The sequence below is a fragment of the Schistosoma mansoni genome, chromosome 1 (assembly GCF_000237925.1).
Source record: "Schistosoma mansoni strain Puerto Rico chromosome 1, complete genome".
In the NCBI taxonomy this organism is placed as follows: domain Eukaryota; kingdom Metazoa; phylum Platyhelminthes; class Trematoda; order Strigeidida; family Schistosomatidae; genus Schistosoma; species Schistosoma mansoni.
Window position 1 is genome coordinate 9,906,292 of NC_031495.1, and position 19,716 is coordinate 9,926,007.

General features: G+C 34.2%; 1 protein-coding gene across 1 annotated transcript in view; it reads right to left on the bottom strand.

The window, feature by feature from the left end:
- Positions 1-19,716, bottom strand: part of Smp_162000 (hypothetical protein) — a gene marked incomplete at its 5' end in the record, with an annotated part of 129,862 nt that overhangs the window by 49,889 nt on the left and 60,257 nt on the right. The window contains 10 exons of the mRNA XM_018793193.1: positions 1,944-2,385; positions 3,149-3,179; positions 3,980-4,231; positions 6,214-6,776; positions 7,131-7,473; positions 10,353-10,913; positions 13,305-14,087; positions 14,292-14,447; positions 16,128-16,477; positions 18,285-18,392. Of these exons, the coding sequence (XP_018647730.1) occupies positions 1,944-2,385; positions 3,149-3,179; positions 3,980-4,231; positions 6,214-6,776; positions 7,131-7,473; positions 10,353-10,913; positions 13,305-14,087; positions 14,292-14,447; positions 16,128-16,477; positions 18,285-18,392 (3,589 nt within the window). The remainder of the gene's footprint in view (positions 1-1,943; positions 2,386-3,148; positions 3,180-3,979; positions 4,232-6,213; positions 6,777-7,130; positions 7,474-10,352; positions 10,914-13,304; positions 14,088-14,291; positions 14,448-16,127; positions 16,478-18,284; positions 18,393-19,716) is intronic.

A 19,716-nucleotide genomic window follows, 5' to 3' on the forward strand; every position in this document is an offset into this window, starting at 1 on the left:
CATCTTATCGTGATAAATGTGAAGTAGTAACTTGACCTAACGCATATTTGTACCGGGTTTTACATTGATGATAACTGAGGTTGCTGGATAGTCTTTCTCATTAGACATAACACAGTGTGTGACTTGGAAATAAAGTTTACGGATTTGTATATTTATCTAGAATTGTAATTAATATACAGTTAGTAGCTGATTTGTCGTTTCGAAAATATACGGAGTCGTAAATAGTCCCACAAGGATAAGATTTATACAGGTAGGAATAATCAACTTTGGCGATCAAGAGGGGTACAATCTATTTGTCAAAATAGAACCAAAATCAGTTTATATCACAAGCTCAGATCAATCGAGTGGATAGACATTCAGGAGTGGTGATCAGCATGAACATTATAGATTACGTACTAATTTTCTATTATGCTGAATATAACCTGAAAAAATTGTCGTCAAACTTTTAATTCATCAAATGGCAGAAGCAAAAACCGATACAAAAATTACGTTACACCTCTTCGATTAAAATAACGTGTCTGGGGCCCAGTAAACCCATAAATTACCACAAGCTATACAAACCTAGTGTGCATATTCCTCTTGAATCTATGTTTAGGCAACTTAAGTATATCTTTTGCAAAGCAATAATATACCAGATAAAGGGTCTCTTTGAGGAGAATGGTTTGATTTTTAGCTGATGATTATCATAGATTGACTGCATCGGTAATGGAAATTGAGGGTTCTGAGTTCGATTTGGATGGCGGCTACACTTGGGTCAATCTCTGATAAATGCCACCTACATATAATAAATCTAACTAAAATATTTATTGTCAACATAAACATGAATATTTCACTCACCCTATTCATTTCATTTCAAGTACATCCCCTCTATAATCCATATTGTTTCAAGTATTACTTGACAGTCTGTTTAAAATGGTTGGCAATCAAATTATTATCGAATCACTCTATTTTTTCCACATTTATTTAGACAATTTCATTTGACATACAGCCCAACTTTACTAGTTATTACAACATTACTAGTCATTAAAACATTCATGAGAGCTAAGAAACTGAAATTCATATCTTATATTGAAAACAATATATTTTCCTCAAATATATCTACTTTCATTTTGATTATTAATTTCAAGATGAGTATCTAATCGAAACAGTACATCACCCGGGGAACAATAAATAAAAAAACGACTTCATCCTGACACAAGACTGAAAACCTTAAGCTATATAAATATTATAAGAAAGGCTATTACACTATGATTATAATAACAAGTATTACAATAAAACAATGAATTATTAATTTCGAAATGCCTCACTTGATTTTATACAATAGTTGTTTAATGTAATCCAAATAAAATTTATTCTGATAATCTATAGTAGTGGACATTGAATTAGATTGTACGTGTTGTTGTTGTTGGAGTACTATTATTTCTGCATTAAGTTGACATGCATTTCCATGTAAAATACGTATTAAACTGATGATAAACTGTAGAATAGGTACAAATTGTTGACTAGAACCAGATGATATCGATGATGATGTGCTAATAGATTTTGATTGTTTAATTGCAATATTATTCCATTCATTGGATAAATAATTTGATATATTTAAACAAAATAATAATGCTAAATTTTGTCTATGATATTTCAAGTATAAATTTGTATTGCTCAAAGTGTATTTCAATAAGGATAAAATAGTCTGTTTATCATCATTGTTGTCCTCGTTATTATTATTTTCTTGATTCCGAAGATTATTACTATTGTCCGAATGGTCTACAACCTGATGATTAACATCTTTAGAATAGTTGTCGGTGATAAAATTTGGGTCATGACAGGTATCCTGAACATCATCATGATCCGCACAAGTATTATCAGGATCACGAACATCACCGCCATCATCCTCATTATCATTAACATCATCATCGTCTAGACTTATAGATTTTGAATGATAAAACGATTTCATTTTATCATAACGATATGAATTTGGTAAAATATTCGATTCCGGTGCACTATCATCATCATCATCACTGCTCACATTAGTACTACTTATTGATCGTAAATCGTGATTACTATTATTATTGGTTATGTGACCGTAGTTTTTATTAGTGACAGTAGTAGGAATTGCAACACTGGTAAAAGTAGTGGTAGGAGAAAGTAGATTTCCACTGTGTGCTGCTTCATTATGATGTGCCATATCGTCTGGTTTAGATGAAGACATTCTTTCATTATCAAACAAAGTGTACAAATCAGAGAAGACTTCTTGAACAGAAGCACTAGAACCTGCTACAATAGAAGTGGCGAAACCATCGCCACCATTGTCTTCAAGATCATTTTCATGAGTAACAACTGATTGACATGGATTTGATGAAGCTACAACAACTGGTTGATTAGCTGATTCTGAGCAAAAAAACAACAAGATGATATTGAAATGGGGATAATACATATATGAATGCATCAAATTATGCATGGGATTTTAAATTTAAAAAAGACGAATTTTGGAAAGAAAATTGTATGTGGAAGATGATAAAGTAGAATAATTCATTCGATTAACCTGATAAGCTATGTATTTTTGAAGGCTTAAAATGGAAAATCAGCTCTCCCTCTCTATATGCTCTCACATAGCCACGTTCATACAACCACTGCCAGGGAAGTCCTACTCACTACTTTCTCGTGGCACTACTGTTGTCTACGAAATTGAGAGGACGAAAAGCGAATGTCCGGCGCTTCAACCAGGTTAGTGGGCACAGAGGATCCACCTAGGGGAGTTGGAAAACCCTGATTCCAAACCAATGGTGCACATGGGCTCCAGGATCCTGAAGGAACAAATGACGTATGGAGCAATTGTTGGTCACCAGCTACCATGGGACTGCATTTCCTAACGTTGTTCCACTGTCTTGTGGATTAGACCTTTAGGTCGAAGGCTCGGGATGTGGCCCCCTAAGAAAACCACCTACTTCGATTTGAGCTCCCGGAGAGTATTCGAGCCCTCACACAAATCGAGTGACGAAGGGTGGTGCATACATATTTGATTTCTCCTTGTACTAATATCTGTGTTTAAATATATAATAAATAAATATTTTCTAATATGTATCCACCTAGAATTGAGAACAATCTACAATGTACACAACCTACAAATATTTGTTATAACATGAAAAATTACCTTGAACAGAAGAATTCATTGTCATTTCATGCTAAATGAAGAAAGAAAAAAAGAAAACAAAGGTTGAAATTTTGTAATCTTAGTCACCAAAGAAGTGACTTACAATAAGTAACGAAACGTCAAAAATACAATTTTTCTACCCGTTGGGATAATACAGAAATTTATTTATTAAGGACTTGACATGAATGGTGTACTCTTGCTTAACACGAAAATCCGTGCTACCAGATAAATCGGGAAACCATTTGTGATGTGGCTTGTTGACCAAGTACATATTCATGTAATCAACTTTGTGGTACACTTCATACGAGAGCTAGTGATGTTACCGAAAAGCCCAAAACAAAAGTTGACTGTTGCATGATGCTCGAGCAACCGGTATAGTTGTTGAAAGGGAAAATCTGTAACTGCAGGTGATAAAAAGTCGTACCATCAGTCAAAAATTATCATATTGTTGTCGTGAATTTATTTGATGACTCTGATTCCTCTACTTCACTAAAGCTATCTCATCTAACTTAGAACTGACATATGGAGTAGTTACGGCGGCTTACACAGATGACAAAATTGGTTATTCTCATAGTGCTAAAAAGCTGTATAACAGCACACACACATATGCATAAAAATCTGTACTAAAAATGACCACTAGACAAATTTTAAACTTGGTAAAACTAACATTCATGCAGTAAAACACTAAGATCTTAAAGACCCACTGCATTATCATGTATCTAAATCTTTTTTCACTCATCGTTTGACAGGTCATATCTCATTAGCGTAAAAAGTATAACGTGGATTAAGAATCAAATGAAAAATCAAAGAATATATTTATAAGCGTCTTACTGTATCTGAAACATTTGGTTCAGCAGACCAACTTGTTGCATGATCTAGCTGATTGAATTCTGAGAAATTTTGTTCATTGTTCGGTTGTTCTGTGTGATTAACATCTTCATTCCCAAGTATGGAGACAACTTCTTGAGAAACAGATTGAAGGCATGGAGTATCCACTGACTGTGGGTCGTTCACTTCATTATTATCTCTAGTACCTGGACCACCTTGATCACGAAGACTCAACTGTAGGGCCAGTGTAAAGAGCTATAGAACAAAAGATAGCGGTAGCGATAAGCATGGTCAAAACAAGAAAAGGAATATATGAAATCATCACATAAAATGATGAAATAAGAATAGTTCACTGATACATTCCGGATATTCATATAGTGGAAGAATACTTCTACTTGAACAATCAAGAAAAGGAACCGGATGAGTAGTCATCTTGTACACGGTAGAGCATGACCATATGATTTATTGGACAATTACCTTAGAACACATATGTCCTTGCTGTAACTACTTTTAAACGCATTCGCTCTGTATTTATAAGCAATTACAGATGGTGACCGAGATTCATGGGACAAGATGAATTGTGGTATTTTCAACAATCAACCATTTCTCACCCTCCGGTCAGAGGGAGTAGAATCGCTGCAGATGATGGTTGACCAAAGAAACCACTTTACCGCCGTCACACGACTTCGCGCTCGAGTTATGAGTTCACTGGTTTAATTCAACCGACCTGTATGGAATGGTAAAATTCAAAGAAATAAATGTTCCAACGCATATAGATTTATCGGCCATCACGAACATCGATTCCCACCAACACATCAAGGTGCAGCAGCTATGATTGAATAGTACTCTCTCGTTTAGTCTGGAAAGAATAAATTGATACCATCTAACAAAAATGGCGAGAACAATGAACTCTGTGCAAAAGAATAGTTTGTTCTTCCTTTAGATTAAAGGATTCTAAATTTTTTGTAATTTGTTTATTTTCCGCCTGTAGCTCTTCTAGAGTTACTGCCGACCCCGAACCCGGGTAAAGGAGGAGGGTTGGGGGTGGGGTTAGCGACTCCATCCCGTAGGACACTATCACGCTAAAAACGCCAACCGGAAAAAATAATTCAAACCATTTAAACTCTGCTCTGGGATTGAGGTCTCCATTTATAAGAGATATGACGCCTCAGGACGAAAGCCGAGATCTGATGCAGAAGTAAGGGCGAGGACTGACAAAGAAGGACAGCGTTCCTACAATTGAACAACATATGTAACTCAAAACAACGATCAACTAACTTCAAAGTGAGAATCTTCAATACGAGCGTCAAGATAGTCAGTTCTACTGTACGGAGCTGAAACGTGGAGAACTACTACAACCATCATCAAAATAGTACAAGTAATTTTAAACAGTTATCTACGCAAAATACTGAATGTCCGTTGACCAGATACCATCAGCAACAGCCTACTGTGGGAGAAGACAAACCAGGTTGCAACTGAAGAGGAAATTAGGAAGAGACGTTAGAAGTGGATAGGACATACATTACGGAAAACACCAAACTGCATCATGAAGCAAGCGCCAAACGGGAATCCTGAATGGTTGGTGGCCTGTGCTCCTACACGAGGGGTAACAGGAGTAAGTATTATTTTCTCGAACTGTATCTTAGATGCCTAATATTTTATTTTACCACTGATATTGTAAATACCTTTATTGCTCTGTAGTTTACCACAACAATTTTATCTCGCTGTGCTAATAGGATATGGTAACTTAAACCAATGTACATCCCTGCCAATTTCTTCGTTGCGTTTAACTAACTGACCTGTGAACATTATATAGAATGAAGGAATATTCATCATTTGTTTTTTAATCAAGTTTACTTTCCATAGACGATAATCTCACATTTAAACGAACTGAAAAATCTCTGTACATTTATTGTAGTTCTGCAATATATAGCAAAAATACTCGCTTCATTTCAAATAAAATTATTACTGTAATTTTCTTTCATGTGTCATCATTTCATCACATGGTTATTTCATATTTGACCTGATTATTATTATTATTATTATTAATAATAAATGACAGTTTAGAATGATGTATAAAATCTTATTTATGATAAATGTTGCTAAGAGATTTATTGATAGGAGAATAATTAAAAGCTATAAATCTAACCAAATTCACTGAATTGTATAATGAAAGATATAAATCCATTTAAAAACAAATGACTACATTATAAACTTAAAATTAAGAAATAACATACCACATCTTCTTCTAAATTATCAGAAAATGCCCACATATCTAAACCTTCCTGTACATCTTCGATATCTAATAGATCAGTATTTACATCGATCACTTCTCCATTATTAGTTTCTTGTCTTTGTATATTATCACTTGCTTGTTCATGTATATTTTCCTCATCTATAACATCATTCCTTTGCCATTCTGTAGAAGGGTTGATATTTGATACGGTTCTAGGTTCTGTTTGTATGGTTCTAAAAGTATTTGATTGAAGATTACTACTACTAGATGTTACATATGATTCATGAACTCGAGCTTCATGAATTCCGGATGATGTGGTTGTCTGAGTGGTAGAAGTCAGTGAATTTGAAACTGATACATTTGTCCCAGAAGTTGACACCGTAGTTGTTGCATTAGTATTCTGAATTGTTCGTTGTGGTCTGTTTAGAAAACTTCTATACTCAGAAAAATTTATTCCTAGTTGATCGATGAGAGATTCCTGACCATTCGTAATGGATTGACCAGATTCTGCAACCAATTGCGCCAACAAGAGGGCCATTTCACTTGTTAAGTTTTCACTGATACCTAACCTTAATTGTTCATCGCTATCTTCCTCCTCATCCTCTTCATCATCGTCATCTTCATCCTGACATTCACCTTCTTCTTCTTCTTCTTCTTCTTCTTCATCATCATCATCATCATCATCATCCTCATCAACGTTATCGTTTTCATCTTTCTCATTATCCATTTCTATGTCATCATTATGTTGTTCGTCTTCACCATCGTCATTATCATCATCATCATCATCAACATCATTATTATTATTATTATTATTATTATTATCATCTTCTTCTCCACCAATATTTTCAAGTTCAGTTTCTAGAATTTCATCGTTTTCATTCGATCCAAAATGGATTCGAGAGTCGAATTCATTTTCACCACCAGATTCAGAATCGGCAACCATTTGTCGAAGTGAAACAATACGTCGTGAACCCCATATTCGTCTACATAACCGTAAAATACGATATGCTCTGTCATCATCGCTTTCCTCACGTAATGCAGAAATGGATGGTTCAATTCCACCTAAATCAAGAAATTCCGATAACAGATAATTATCTGAATTATTTAGATCAGTATCTAAATTCATATCGGACTGATCACAATCATCATTTTCCATGTCCATAAAACGAATAGGTTCATTAGCATTGAAAGTTGTTGTTGTACTATTACTGATAGGTGATCTGGTTTCACCTTCCCATATTGATAAGGAAGGAGGTTGATTCTAAAGTTATCATGGTAAAAGAAAATAAAGAAGAAAAGAACGGAATCGTATATGTTGTATTTCTCGTTTTGAATGGTTTAGCAATATGTTACCGAGATGTTATGCAAACAAAAAGGGATAGTTTAAACACAGATATATTAATGGTGAATATTTTTCTTCAATAAGCTTTTTTTAGTTTCTACATTATAAATTCCGACTAATAACTTAATGAAATGTCAGAGTTAAAGGTCAATACATCTTTTGAAATTATAGAACATGGATTTAAAATCGATGAACATATGCACCAGGTTCTACATCGCCTATGATGAACTGATATTATCCTTATTGAAATATTTGAGATCATATTTCAAAAGATATTAAAGATGGCTTAGTTGTTGAGGTACTAAGTATATATGGGAATCTGTTTACTTGGGAAGAGAGTTGAACTAAACTGGTCAAAATCTGTAATCAATAGTTCATCACAACTCATGAAACCTGGGGCTAGAAGAATTTACTACACAAATGAATTTATGTAAGTGTGATATGTGAAGGCTGACTAATATAGATTGAGTTTTTTAAATTATTGTAAAACCAAATAATCGGAAAGTGACATAAACTGAACAGTAAGCATTCATCAATAGTAGTCAAAAATGGTACCATAGTCACTATCAATAATAATGAAGTAAATTACGTGATTGCATACCAATTCAAGCTGCTAGTACTAGATATAAACGCAACAGGAAAGGATATATAAACTTGATGAGGAGCAGGAAGGTGAGTCCGTCATTCATGATCAACGTAGAGCCTACCACAGGTAGATATATGTTAGCCCAAGTAATCATATCACATAAGTACGATGCAATGAAAATAACACATCGAATAGCAAAAAGATTGAAGTAGTGCAGTAGCAATGGTAATAAGAACGACTAACCACCAAAGATATGGTTTGAAAAGACAAAGTTCAAATTAACATATGAAGATATAATCGACCTCAAGATCGAAAATAAGATATACAGTGGATACATCTGAGCCTACCAACCAAAGAAAAACAGTGAGCCATTCAACAAAACTGAACAGTAAAAAACTGCTTTCAAAATCATTAGCAAACAAAGAAGTACAACTGCTCTCCGGTTTGCTGAAGCGATCGCGATTAAAAAGAACTCAAACCGGATCTAGGTATTCAAAAAGAGACAGTTATAAACTTATTACTACCCTGACAATCCTTACTTTTGTTTTTTTGTTTTATTTTTTTGATATTAGTTTTATTTTGGTTAATATTTAGTTTTTATTATATTCCTCTTCCATTACCCAATTCTTAAACCACCCTTTCTCTCACACATTTCCGCTCACTTGTCTCTCTTAAATTATATGAACTCTGCAAATTCTATTCAATTATTACGTAACCCACCCTATTTGTTTTTAATTCCATGACTCTTTCATTACCTCTAAAATTATCACAGATTTGATCTTATCTGTCTTTGAACTCCACTCAACTATTACGTCACCCTCCCTTTATGCTTCCTTCATTCTAATACCTAATAACCTCTGACCTTTACTAGCATATATATATATATATATTTATATAGTTATCATTGATTACCTTTTGTTATTCCAATTCTTTACATTCAATTGTGTCAATTGTTCCACACTATTTATTACCCTAATGCTAAAACTCTAATACATATTTGGTTGTAAGCAGCTGATGAGAAGCCACGAAACATAATGAATTCATATTATTCTGCATCAATATTTGTTCTGTCTTTATTTAAATTCATAAAGGGAACTAACTGCATGAAATTTCAATAAAAAACTGTAAGGACATAGCAAATGAATAGGAAGTCATATAAAAAAGACATGCTGAATTCAAGTCAAAACTCATTGGAAGAGAACCAATATATAAACATATTAATGGAAACTCCAGTCGAATGTTCGCGACAGTTAAAGAAACAAGCAAACACCATAGAAATTATCATGCTCCTAGTCAAACAAAGAATTGTCCCTGGATGGTTATAAATGCTCAGTTACTGACTACTTTAAAAGAAAAAAACAGATGGTCGACTAAAAGGACCTATCAATACACGTCATCCGCAACTCGCACAATGTTTATTCACCTATGTAGTGACTGTAGTAATGCAGGCGAGATCAAAAGCCCGAAACAGTGATAGAAACAACAAACACAAATCTCTATTCCAAGGACACAAGAACTACCAGAAATAGAGTGATCGATCATTGTTACTTGGATCAAAAATGGTCAGTATTCACAGGTCAAGGATTAAGAACGAAAAGGTGCACGAGAGTAGAAGTCAATGTACCTTAATGAATGATTTCATAACACCTGTATAGTGTCCATGTAGGATTTTAAGGGGAGATTGTTCTTCCAAACTTTGGTTGATGTAATATGCTTAGACTGTGGATACACACGTTCTCAAACAGGATATCTAACTATGGTTCACTGCATTGTAAGCAAGGGTCTGAAATCTGATTGTACAAGCTCACTTATTCGTCTTTGTCCCTACACTGAAGTGTATATTCAATGTTCATTAGGTATATTGTCCACAAGTTTGCCAGACAAAACGCTGTAATTATTTAAATTTCGATCGACGAGATTAATTCAAATATAATTTTCACATATAAGGACAATAAACTGATGGAAATTACGTCTTACGCCTGACTGACATTATGGTTTGAGAGCTTGATCTTTTTTCATTTGTTGTGGACATTCCAGACGCCAACATCTTGTTAATTCATCTTGTTTTGAAATTACTTTATTCATATCACATTCTAATCAGCTTTTAAACTTAATTAGTAGGGATCTATGTGCATACTAAGGTTTAACATAGAATCATTTGGGAACAAAAACTTGCGATAACCTTATATACATAATTTGATATAAAACTTACTAAAATTCTTAAAAAATGACTCGACCTTCGCTGCCTATTGCTAGTAGAACCTGATCGAGAAGACCAACGGCCAATAGTTTCTTGATGACTGTTAATTAATGACGTTAACCGATGACTGTCGACATTATCTAGATCATCGAGAGAAATTAGTTCCCGTGAACCTGGATTTTCTTCATTTATTAATACATCAATCAACTGACTGGGCTGAAAAGAATGATACTCTCGTGGAGGACGTCTACGACCAGAGTATGGAGTAGTTCTTGATTGAAAACTACGTCCAGAGGAAACAGTAGGTGTTGTTGGCGTATTCGAACCAAGAGAAGTATGTGCAAGATTAGAGCCTTGTGTGGATAACAAATCAGTATCAGTGTTCTGAGAGATATTTCTCTCTGAGAGAGGTTTAGCAGATTTGCTGTCAGTGAAACGTGACACACTTGATTTTCTATAACAGGAATTATAACGATGATTCAGGGAGGAATGATTTTTAAACCAAGTTATACAACCTTTTGGTCTTGCATTAATAATAAGACGACATACAGCATCACGAGTAGCACATGACACCTGTAAATGGATAAAAATGAGAACAATTCAATAACTTATATGAACTATAAATAAATGTGAAAAAGAAATGAGCGATTTACGTCATACTCACACGGAAGTTTACAAGCTAACATCAAAACAAAACAATCTATTTCGCTAAAAAATCTCTGTTTATGAGCGAAACATTCATAAATGACCCCATTCAGAGAAATATTAATCCAGATTACAAAGATTGGTTCAAAGCCCAGTTGACAGATGCAAACCACGATTGGTGTTTTCTGCGCGTTTCATGGTCACACTTTCTTATGCTTGTGAACACGTTTTAATATGGTCATACAAGAACATAGCTGAGACTATCAACCATTCCATTCTCACACATTGAACCAATTAGAATCATAACGCAAACACTGTCATCATTTTCGGTAATCTATCATGTTAATAATCTGCAACTGTGATTTCGAAGTATTCAAACTAAGATTGTAATGTCAAATGGTGAAATCCCTGAGCTACCCATCTAAAAAATAAGTGAGTCTAACCTCTTTACCTACCTAACAGAACAGTCATTTCTGTCATACTACGAATCAATAAGCCACATGTAGTTAGTTTATTCGTTTGTACATTTCTACGATCTAAACTCATTAAACTTTAGTAAATTATTTTATTTTAGTACCTATGTATACCTTATTTAGAGTCCTGATGTGATGAAGATTTGTAGCTTACGTGGATGATAATGTTTCAGTCAGTCACCAAGTCAAAACGTAGAACTTCGTATGTACGTACATCAGTTCGAGTTGCTATACTACATTAGCACAGAGATGAAGTTGTCGATTCAAATCCCATAGTGGTAGAAGTAGTAAGAGTATAAGCAGTAAACGGAAAAAATAGTGTTTGAATATGTTATTCAATGAATATAATCCAGCAAATAGATTTGGAAAGAGAAAAAAGATAGAGACATGAAGAATTCAGAAGATTAGAATTTCGTAAAACACAAAGAGTGGATGCACCTTCGCCATTGCAAACGATTTTGAGCCATGTCATTCAAGGTCTCTAACCATCGATTACTATCATCTCGCGAATCCCAACCAGGTAGTCTACACCTACCAACATGGCTCAGTCCACCTGTCAGTGATTTCATGGATTTGTGCCACGTTTTGGTCTGGCCGTCCCTAGCTTTCTTCCAACCTACTCCTACACCATGAAACATTGCACGTCGGGGCAGTCGGTGGTTGGGCATACGTAACACATGTCCCAGCCATCTCAACTGATGAAGTTTCGCTACTTCATCAATCGATTTGCCATCCTTACCTAGTACCGGTTTCCTAACAACTGCATTACTTGCTCGGTGATAATGTTTGCGTTAAATGGTTTAATTTTGAAGTATTTTATTATGCCTTTTGATCACAGATCCAAATCACATGACAGAACCATCAATCAGAATCCCCGATATTTATGACTTAGTGTCTCTGAGTTGTCCGATTCCACGCCTAACCAGCACTAGTAACCTTCATACAATTGTTAAGTCTCCATCGATCCACGGTTCGTCAGCTTCTCTCTCTGTTCTACCCTTGAGTCCAGTAGTAAGCAATCGACCTCCACTACATTATATTTCAAGCAGACGAAGTGTATATACAGGCATACCACACATTACACCATAAAATGCAAAATAGCAACTACACAAGATTAAGCCAACAAAGTGGTGTGGAAAAGGGATACTGTGAAAGGCAAACTGGCAAAAAATTACGAATAGAAAATCGTACACCATTAGTTAATGCGTTAATCGAAAGCTTATAATAAACAGAACATATGTAAATAAAAATCCAGTTCCTTAATAATTATGCAATAAGAATATATAAATTCATTACCCATAAATTAGTTATAAAAATTATCATTCCTTTAATCTTCGTTCTTATACAACACTTTCATCGACTTCTTTCTCTATATCAAACCTGTATTTTCGCTGTATTCATGTTCAGAGAATGAAACTTAAACAAAATTATTTAGTACTCTATAACTGTTATCTAAGACTTCATTCTAACAATGAAGTGTGTGACATGATCCGTAATGGAATGTTAGGTTTAATTATCTTATTATTATGATTACACATGTCCTAAATCATAGCTATTTCTTCTTCTCATTTGGTTTCACGAATTTGTTTGATCTACAAATGTATTCAAGTGAACATTGTATGGCAATTATTTCAACACATACAAGTTTATATATATTGAATATTAGAATTTTTTTCATTTGAAATGGTGAATTCTCTTGGTTATCGCATTCAACCAAAAATATTCAGTCGGCGTTCACACTAGCATGGTACCTTTTTAACAAATAAATTTTAGTCATTAGAACACTTAAAACTTGACGATGATTCTGTAGAATAGAGAAAAGAAAATGTAACATAATACTACTTACTAAAATATTACTATGTGTTAGCATTGTAATTAACAGTTTTTCGTAATAATTAGAAGATTCAAGATTCAATGGTTTAGTCTGTTTATTATGGTGATGATCATCATGTTTATTTTCACTAGGTAATTCAACTAAACTTGTCATAATCAACTCATTTAACTTCTTATCATTATCATCATCATCATCATCATCATCTGGTAAATGATCGTCTACAATTGTACTTAAAAAAAGTGTATATAGTGCACGCGTTAATGGATTCACAAAGCACCGAATAAATTTATTAAAGTAAGACTTTGGTTTTAAATCCAGTGGAGATGACATCGGCGATGATGAAACTGATGGAAATGAAAGACGATGTGTAAAATCTTTTAAATTATCAATAATAACTGAAGATAACTGAGCTATATCCTGTTCTATTGTTAACGAAAACAAGTCAAATTTTATAGACCATATAGGATCGATCGTATGCCATGGATTCGTAAGTACTGGTAAATTAGAAATAAATAAATTGAATAATTGATGTATAACTGCATAAAATGATATATTATCATTTGTAGATTGATGATGTTGGTCTTGATTAGATAACCATTTAGTTAAATCCAATGGATTGATGTGTAGAAAATGATAAATCTCCGTTGAAAATTGTCGAATCAAACGAATTGACTTGAGAGTTGAATAATGTTTAGATATTATATCATCAACATTAGCATCAGAGTTATTCTTGTTATCAGTTAATTGTTTCCATGAATAATTTAATGGATGATATAGAAATTCATTTAGAATACACTCGATATTGTTAAAATTATATTTATAACTATTATTATTCGATATTTTCAATTCTTCTTCAGTATTTAGAAAACGTGTCGTCATAAAAGCTAACTGATAAAGATGAATTGATAAACTAATCATCAGTGTAGGCTGAACATTGAACAGATTACAAGTTGACGAGTTCAATGATGATATCCAATTGAGGAATCTCGTTATTTCTACAAGTAATATATTTAGATCGGTAGCAGGCTTTTTCTCATTTTCTACTGTTTGTCTAAATTGAATACTTCCATCGAGACCGCAAGTGTTATTATTGTATTTATTGAAAGTTTGTCTTAAACTGGACAAAATTATCTTGAATCCAGTTAAATTCGGATTCTGTATAGGGGAAAAAAGTAAAAAAGGACAAAAAACAATTAAAATATATTGCATATATCTCAAATTTGATAAGGGTCTACTTAAATCCAACTCGATAATCAAGTACACATGTTTTGAACATATGAATCATTGCAATACAAAGATAGAAATTGCACAATGTTAGCCAATGTCAAACGCCTTTACATATGTGAGTGATCTCCATTTCCCGATCGCCTATACCATGGAATTACACTGCTACTGGATTATTGGTGAGCCTGTTGACATTGGAGCAGGACAACAGTAGCCAATGAATAACTGCTTCATACCACAAAAGCCTTGTCTTGACTAGTTTTAGATATAGTTCTTCTGTACATAAAAAACATTACAGATGGTGACTGAAATCCATCGTCAAAGTGAGGTGCGGTGTTTCTAAAGTCAACTATTTCTCAACCCTCCCTCTAGAGGAGAGCAGAATCGTTACAGATAGTGGGAGCCCAGTGAAATCACATTTCTGCCATCGCACGCCTATATATTTGGCATTATGACCGCCGCCGGATTCGTCTGTTCCGTATTTATAAGACATTACCATAGATAACCGGAATTCATGTTTGATAGTGTTAGTTCCGCCATTGTCTAACTTACCTGTCTGACATTGTATGATATAAAGAAAGAAATAATTGGGACCAACATAGATTTACTGGGTCATTACGATAGCCAACCTTGACCACCACTTCGAGGTAGCAGCTAAGGTTAAGGTTACTTTGTGTTAGTAGATACTAATCGCTACGGATAATTGAAACGTACGAGGTAACACAGATAGGCATATTCAGTGAAAGTGACTACTGATATTGATTTATCATGTGTTTTTAACCATTATAGGATCAAAGAGTTTCTAATCCTCTACTAAATGATCAACTATTTTAAAGTCTAAATCACCATAGCTGATTATCATATACTCAATAAGGTATGCTGAAAGGAACAACTAGTTTGGAGAATATATCAGTTGAGAAATTTTAACGGTCACAAGTTAATAGAAAAAATATAACAAGAAATCAGATCAATTAGAAAACCTTATGGACACTCAACGACTAAGGAAGATAACATGCACTAAATAACTGTGTTGTACTAGACAGCAAAAGATACTGAATCGGAAAAAGAACAGTGATGACCGGATCAAGAAATTAAATTGGTTCACAGATTTACTGACTATTCATACAAATCGTGCCATGAGATGCAGACGGCCTTGTTGAGACCGTTGAGAAAACTTTACTGAGTAGTTGGATACCTAACGTGGTGTAGCTAAAAAAAAACATTGGCTGGTATAAATGTATTCATTGTCATCTTCCTCCAAATATCCAGTTTTTTTATTGTTACACAATTCTAATTCTTCGATGACATTAATTCATAAACAACTTGATTGAGAATCTTGTTAATTACCTCTCTTTGTGTGCTGTTATGAGACATGGTAACTTTAGACGTATGTACCAGGACCTACGTTAATGGTGACTGAACTACTGATTGACAAAACTTCCACTGTCTGATATACAGATAACTAACTGTATAACATATCGTCGTAACAAAATATGAATATGATATAATGATACATACAATTATCATTAAATCTAAAATAGTGAGAAAAAGAGACAAGAATGAATTACAATTCAATTCCTTCTTTCAAAATAAATCGTACATAGAACTCACATGTTGTTCAGATTTTGAAGCAATACCCATATTAACTATCGCACACAACATGTTAGTAATTGAAGCTGTCAAACCACAATAATCAGAAATCAAACATAATGGGATAGAAGACAATGGTGATGATGTAGTCGTGAATGTAGAATTATCCATTGAGGTGAAATGTGAGCAGAACATTGAATTGGACAATGCAAACATCGCACTTGGTGGAGGTGGAAACGGTTTTGAGGTGAAGAGTTGTGGTAAATGAATCTGTGAGGTTTTCTTATTATTACTTTTATGATCGTCAAGAGCCAATTCAGTTACAAAGCCGGTGCCGAATAAGCGATCAAGTCTGAAAGCTAACGACTGTTCTGTAAGTGTAAAATTACAAAATGCAATTAAAATCCGTAAGTATATACTGGATAAAGATGATATATATAGATTTGCAAGCAATTATTCCGAACATGTAAACACTAAAACACAAATGGTTCTAAAAACAAACAATGTCTATCTTTATACTTCAGACACTGGATGATTTTAATCAGACAATCATGAAAACCCAGAAATGGTAGGTAAGTTTTTCCTCTTGACATAAGAATCCAGGAAAGTGGGTACTCAAACAACCCACCCGTGATCAAACCCATAACCTTCAGGCCTCGCATAGAGGGTTTAAACACCAGGATCAAGTACTTTACATGTCTAACTTCAACGAATTCGATATAAAGCAAGACTGCCATCTATTGCTATGGGTGATATTTGTCTCATGCCCGATACCGTTTACCTAAAATGGTGGCGAATTCATTCACTGAATAAATCGTCAAGCAATCAAATTTTTCATGATAGAAATTTCTCATTTGAAAGAAGAGTATATATACGACTACAGAAACATAGATATACCTACTGAGTTCACATAAATTCAAACTAGTTTTAACAACAACGACAACAACAAACTAGATTGAAAGGTGATTATTAAAAGCCAATGACTAATTATAGTAAGTGTCATTCAATTTGATTCCTTAAAATAACGAAAAAAGTATCAGGTATCCAAAAGAAACAGTACATTCTCGAAACCTGAAAAAAGTCCAGCGTCTCACACTATACCAAATAATCACTATGAAATTGATTTTTACGGGTTGTACTCTGAACTACAGTTAATTGATGATAACTCAGCGAGATGACCATTCGACATTAACGATAAGTATACGCCCTAATAGTAGTTTTCTTAGTTGAAAAACTATATGCTACTAGGATGTGACGAAAAGAATTCTACACAAAGTATCCGACTAACAAATATTCTTAAATGTTCTATCTGTTTTCATCGGTTAAAACACCCTACGAAATCAGGCTATTAAACTACATTGTCGTCTCATGTTTTGTGACGTTCTTTCAATGTCTATTTAGCAATTCGTTCACTCATAAAACTTGTGGTGAATGGAAGAACGATGTTCAAATACGGCATAAAAATCACGGAGATATCCACTAGCTGTTTTCGTAGGTATTGGAAAGATCATGCACTTACAAGGCAATCACAACTTAGATCGATTACAAGTTCACCAAAAAACGACAGACCATATCACACTGGTTTGAGATAATAATCGACTAAAATTAACGGAACTGGATGCTTGTTAAGTTATCTCTATGATAACCATCATATAAGTTCAGTCGGTGTATTATTGAATAAACTGGGTACTTCTAGCATTTGCAAATATTAGAAATTAACGGTAACTTGATGCTTCCACAGATAAACTAGGCTACACAATATCACATATACAGAACATAACAAATATATCTTAACAAAACCTAATAAATTTGGAAGAGAGTATGAAAAAAAAACTGAGATAGAAACCAACACATCATTGCAGCTGATTAACTTACCAAAAGCGTTGTTATTCATTTTATTAAATTCTTCTGAGTCGATAACAGAATCACTTAAATTTTCTTGCATATTATCATCATTGTGATTATCATCAATATTGAATTCACCAATACTATCGTCATCATTATCATTGGTAGTAGAAGTAGTAGTATTCTTCAAAACAAATAAATCCATTGGACCTTTAACTTTCTTACTACAATTACCGTCATTCAACGATAAGGTTTGTAATTTCTTTTTTGACAATTTATTTGGGTTCAGATGGTAATTCGTATATATCAACTGTTGTTCATCAAATAAATTACCGGTTGAACTTGACTGAGATGATAAAGACGAGACCAAATCACGACTAATAGAATATACCATGATACAATCGATACATGTCATATCTTCTGGATCATCACTAGTGCCAACTGTAAAGTGAACATGTGATACATATAAAAAAATTAATGATGAAACAATTATCGAAATGAAATCAAGCTTATAAATATGTATGCATCTTGTGTAGGTGACAGTTTAGTAAAGAGATATAAATAAGAAGGGTACATTTTAACGTATTCTTGGAAAAACAGTAAGCAGTTATTGTGAATGAGCAGTATTTACAAGAAACACTAACATTATAAGTGTTTTACATAATCAATAAATAAACTGGAGTCTTCTGACGGTATTTCGATCTGTAAGTCGAAGAAACAACATATAAATTAGTCAATAACGCTGTGAAACATCTATCTTCTCGAACTCTTATGAGGACACAAAACGTTTTTCAAAAGTTTCCATATTGTTTCTGGTTCGAGTTAGAAAAAGATTTTTAGCAATGAGTTTTGTGATGCAAGGTCAAGGTTAACTTGTGTCTTATATACAGCCTACATAGAAAGAATCGAACATTTGACAAGTTAAACACCATCAGTTTAACTCTATGGTAATAGAATATACATACATCACCTAGATGTAGATTTCTGTTTTCAGTAAACTTCGGAACAAATTTATGGTGATAATGTTTCGAAAAACTACGAAAAAAATTAGCGAGGATGGAGATGAAAATATTATTTTGAAGATCATAGCAATTCTGAATGTGCAAACTGTGATAAACATTAATAGTAAGCTCAAACAACAGCGGTTATTATAGCTGACTATTACAAACAAGACAATTACTCCCATAAGTGACTAACACTTTTGCAAACATCAATAACTATTGATATCACATAGAGCGGTTATCAATATCCGGTTGCCCACACAAGGAGAGGGTTCTATTAGAGGTACCTAAAAAGAAAACTGAGTTAGGGACATTCCAAGTGACCTGAGAGTGTGACCGCAGTGCCCAAAGAACAACTACTTGAGGTCGGTTGCACACGACCTTTTTGTGAGCGATTTTCGGGCTAGCTACGTCCTTGTTGGAACGTTGCCGCCGGAGACGGATATCCGTGGCATAAGGTGAGGTGTGCATTTTTAGGGTTGACCTTTTTTAACCTCACCTATCCTCGTGGAACGACATCGCTGTTTCGCTGGTTGTCTGAAGGAAACACTTTACTGCCATCACATCTCCATACAGTCAGCACTATGACTTCGCCCTCGAACTTTTGGTTTGCTACTTTTAGTCCTACCGCTGTTCGATCGACCTGTCTGACATGGTAAAACCCTGAGGAACGACTTTTCTAGCCAGCATAGCCCGGTTGATTCATCACGATAGGCAACCCCGACGATGACGTCAAGGTAGAAGCAACGGTCGGGTCGCAAACG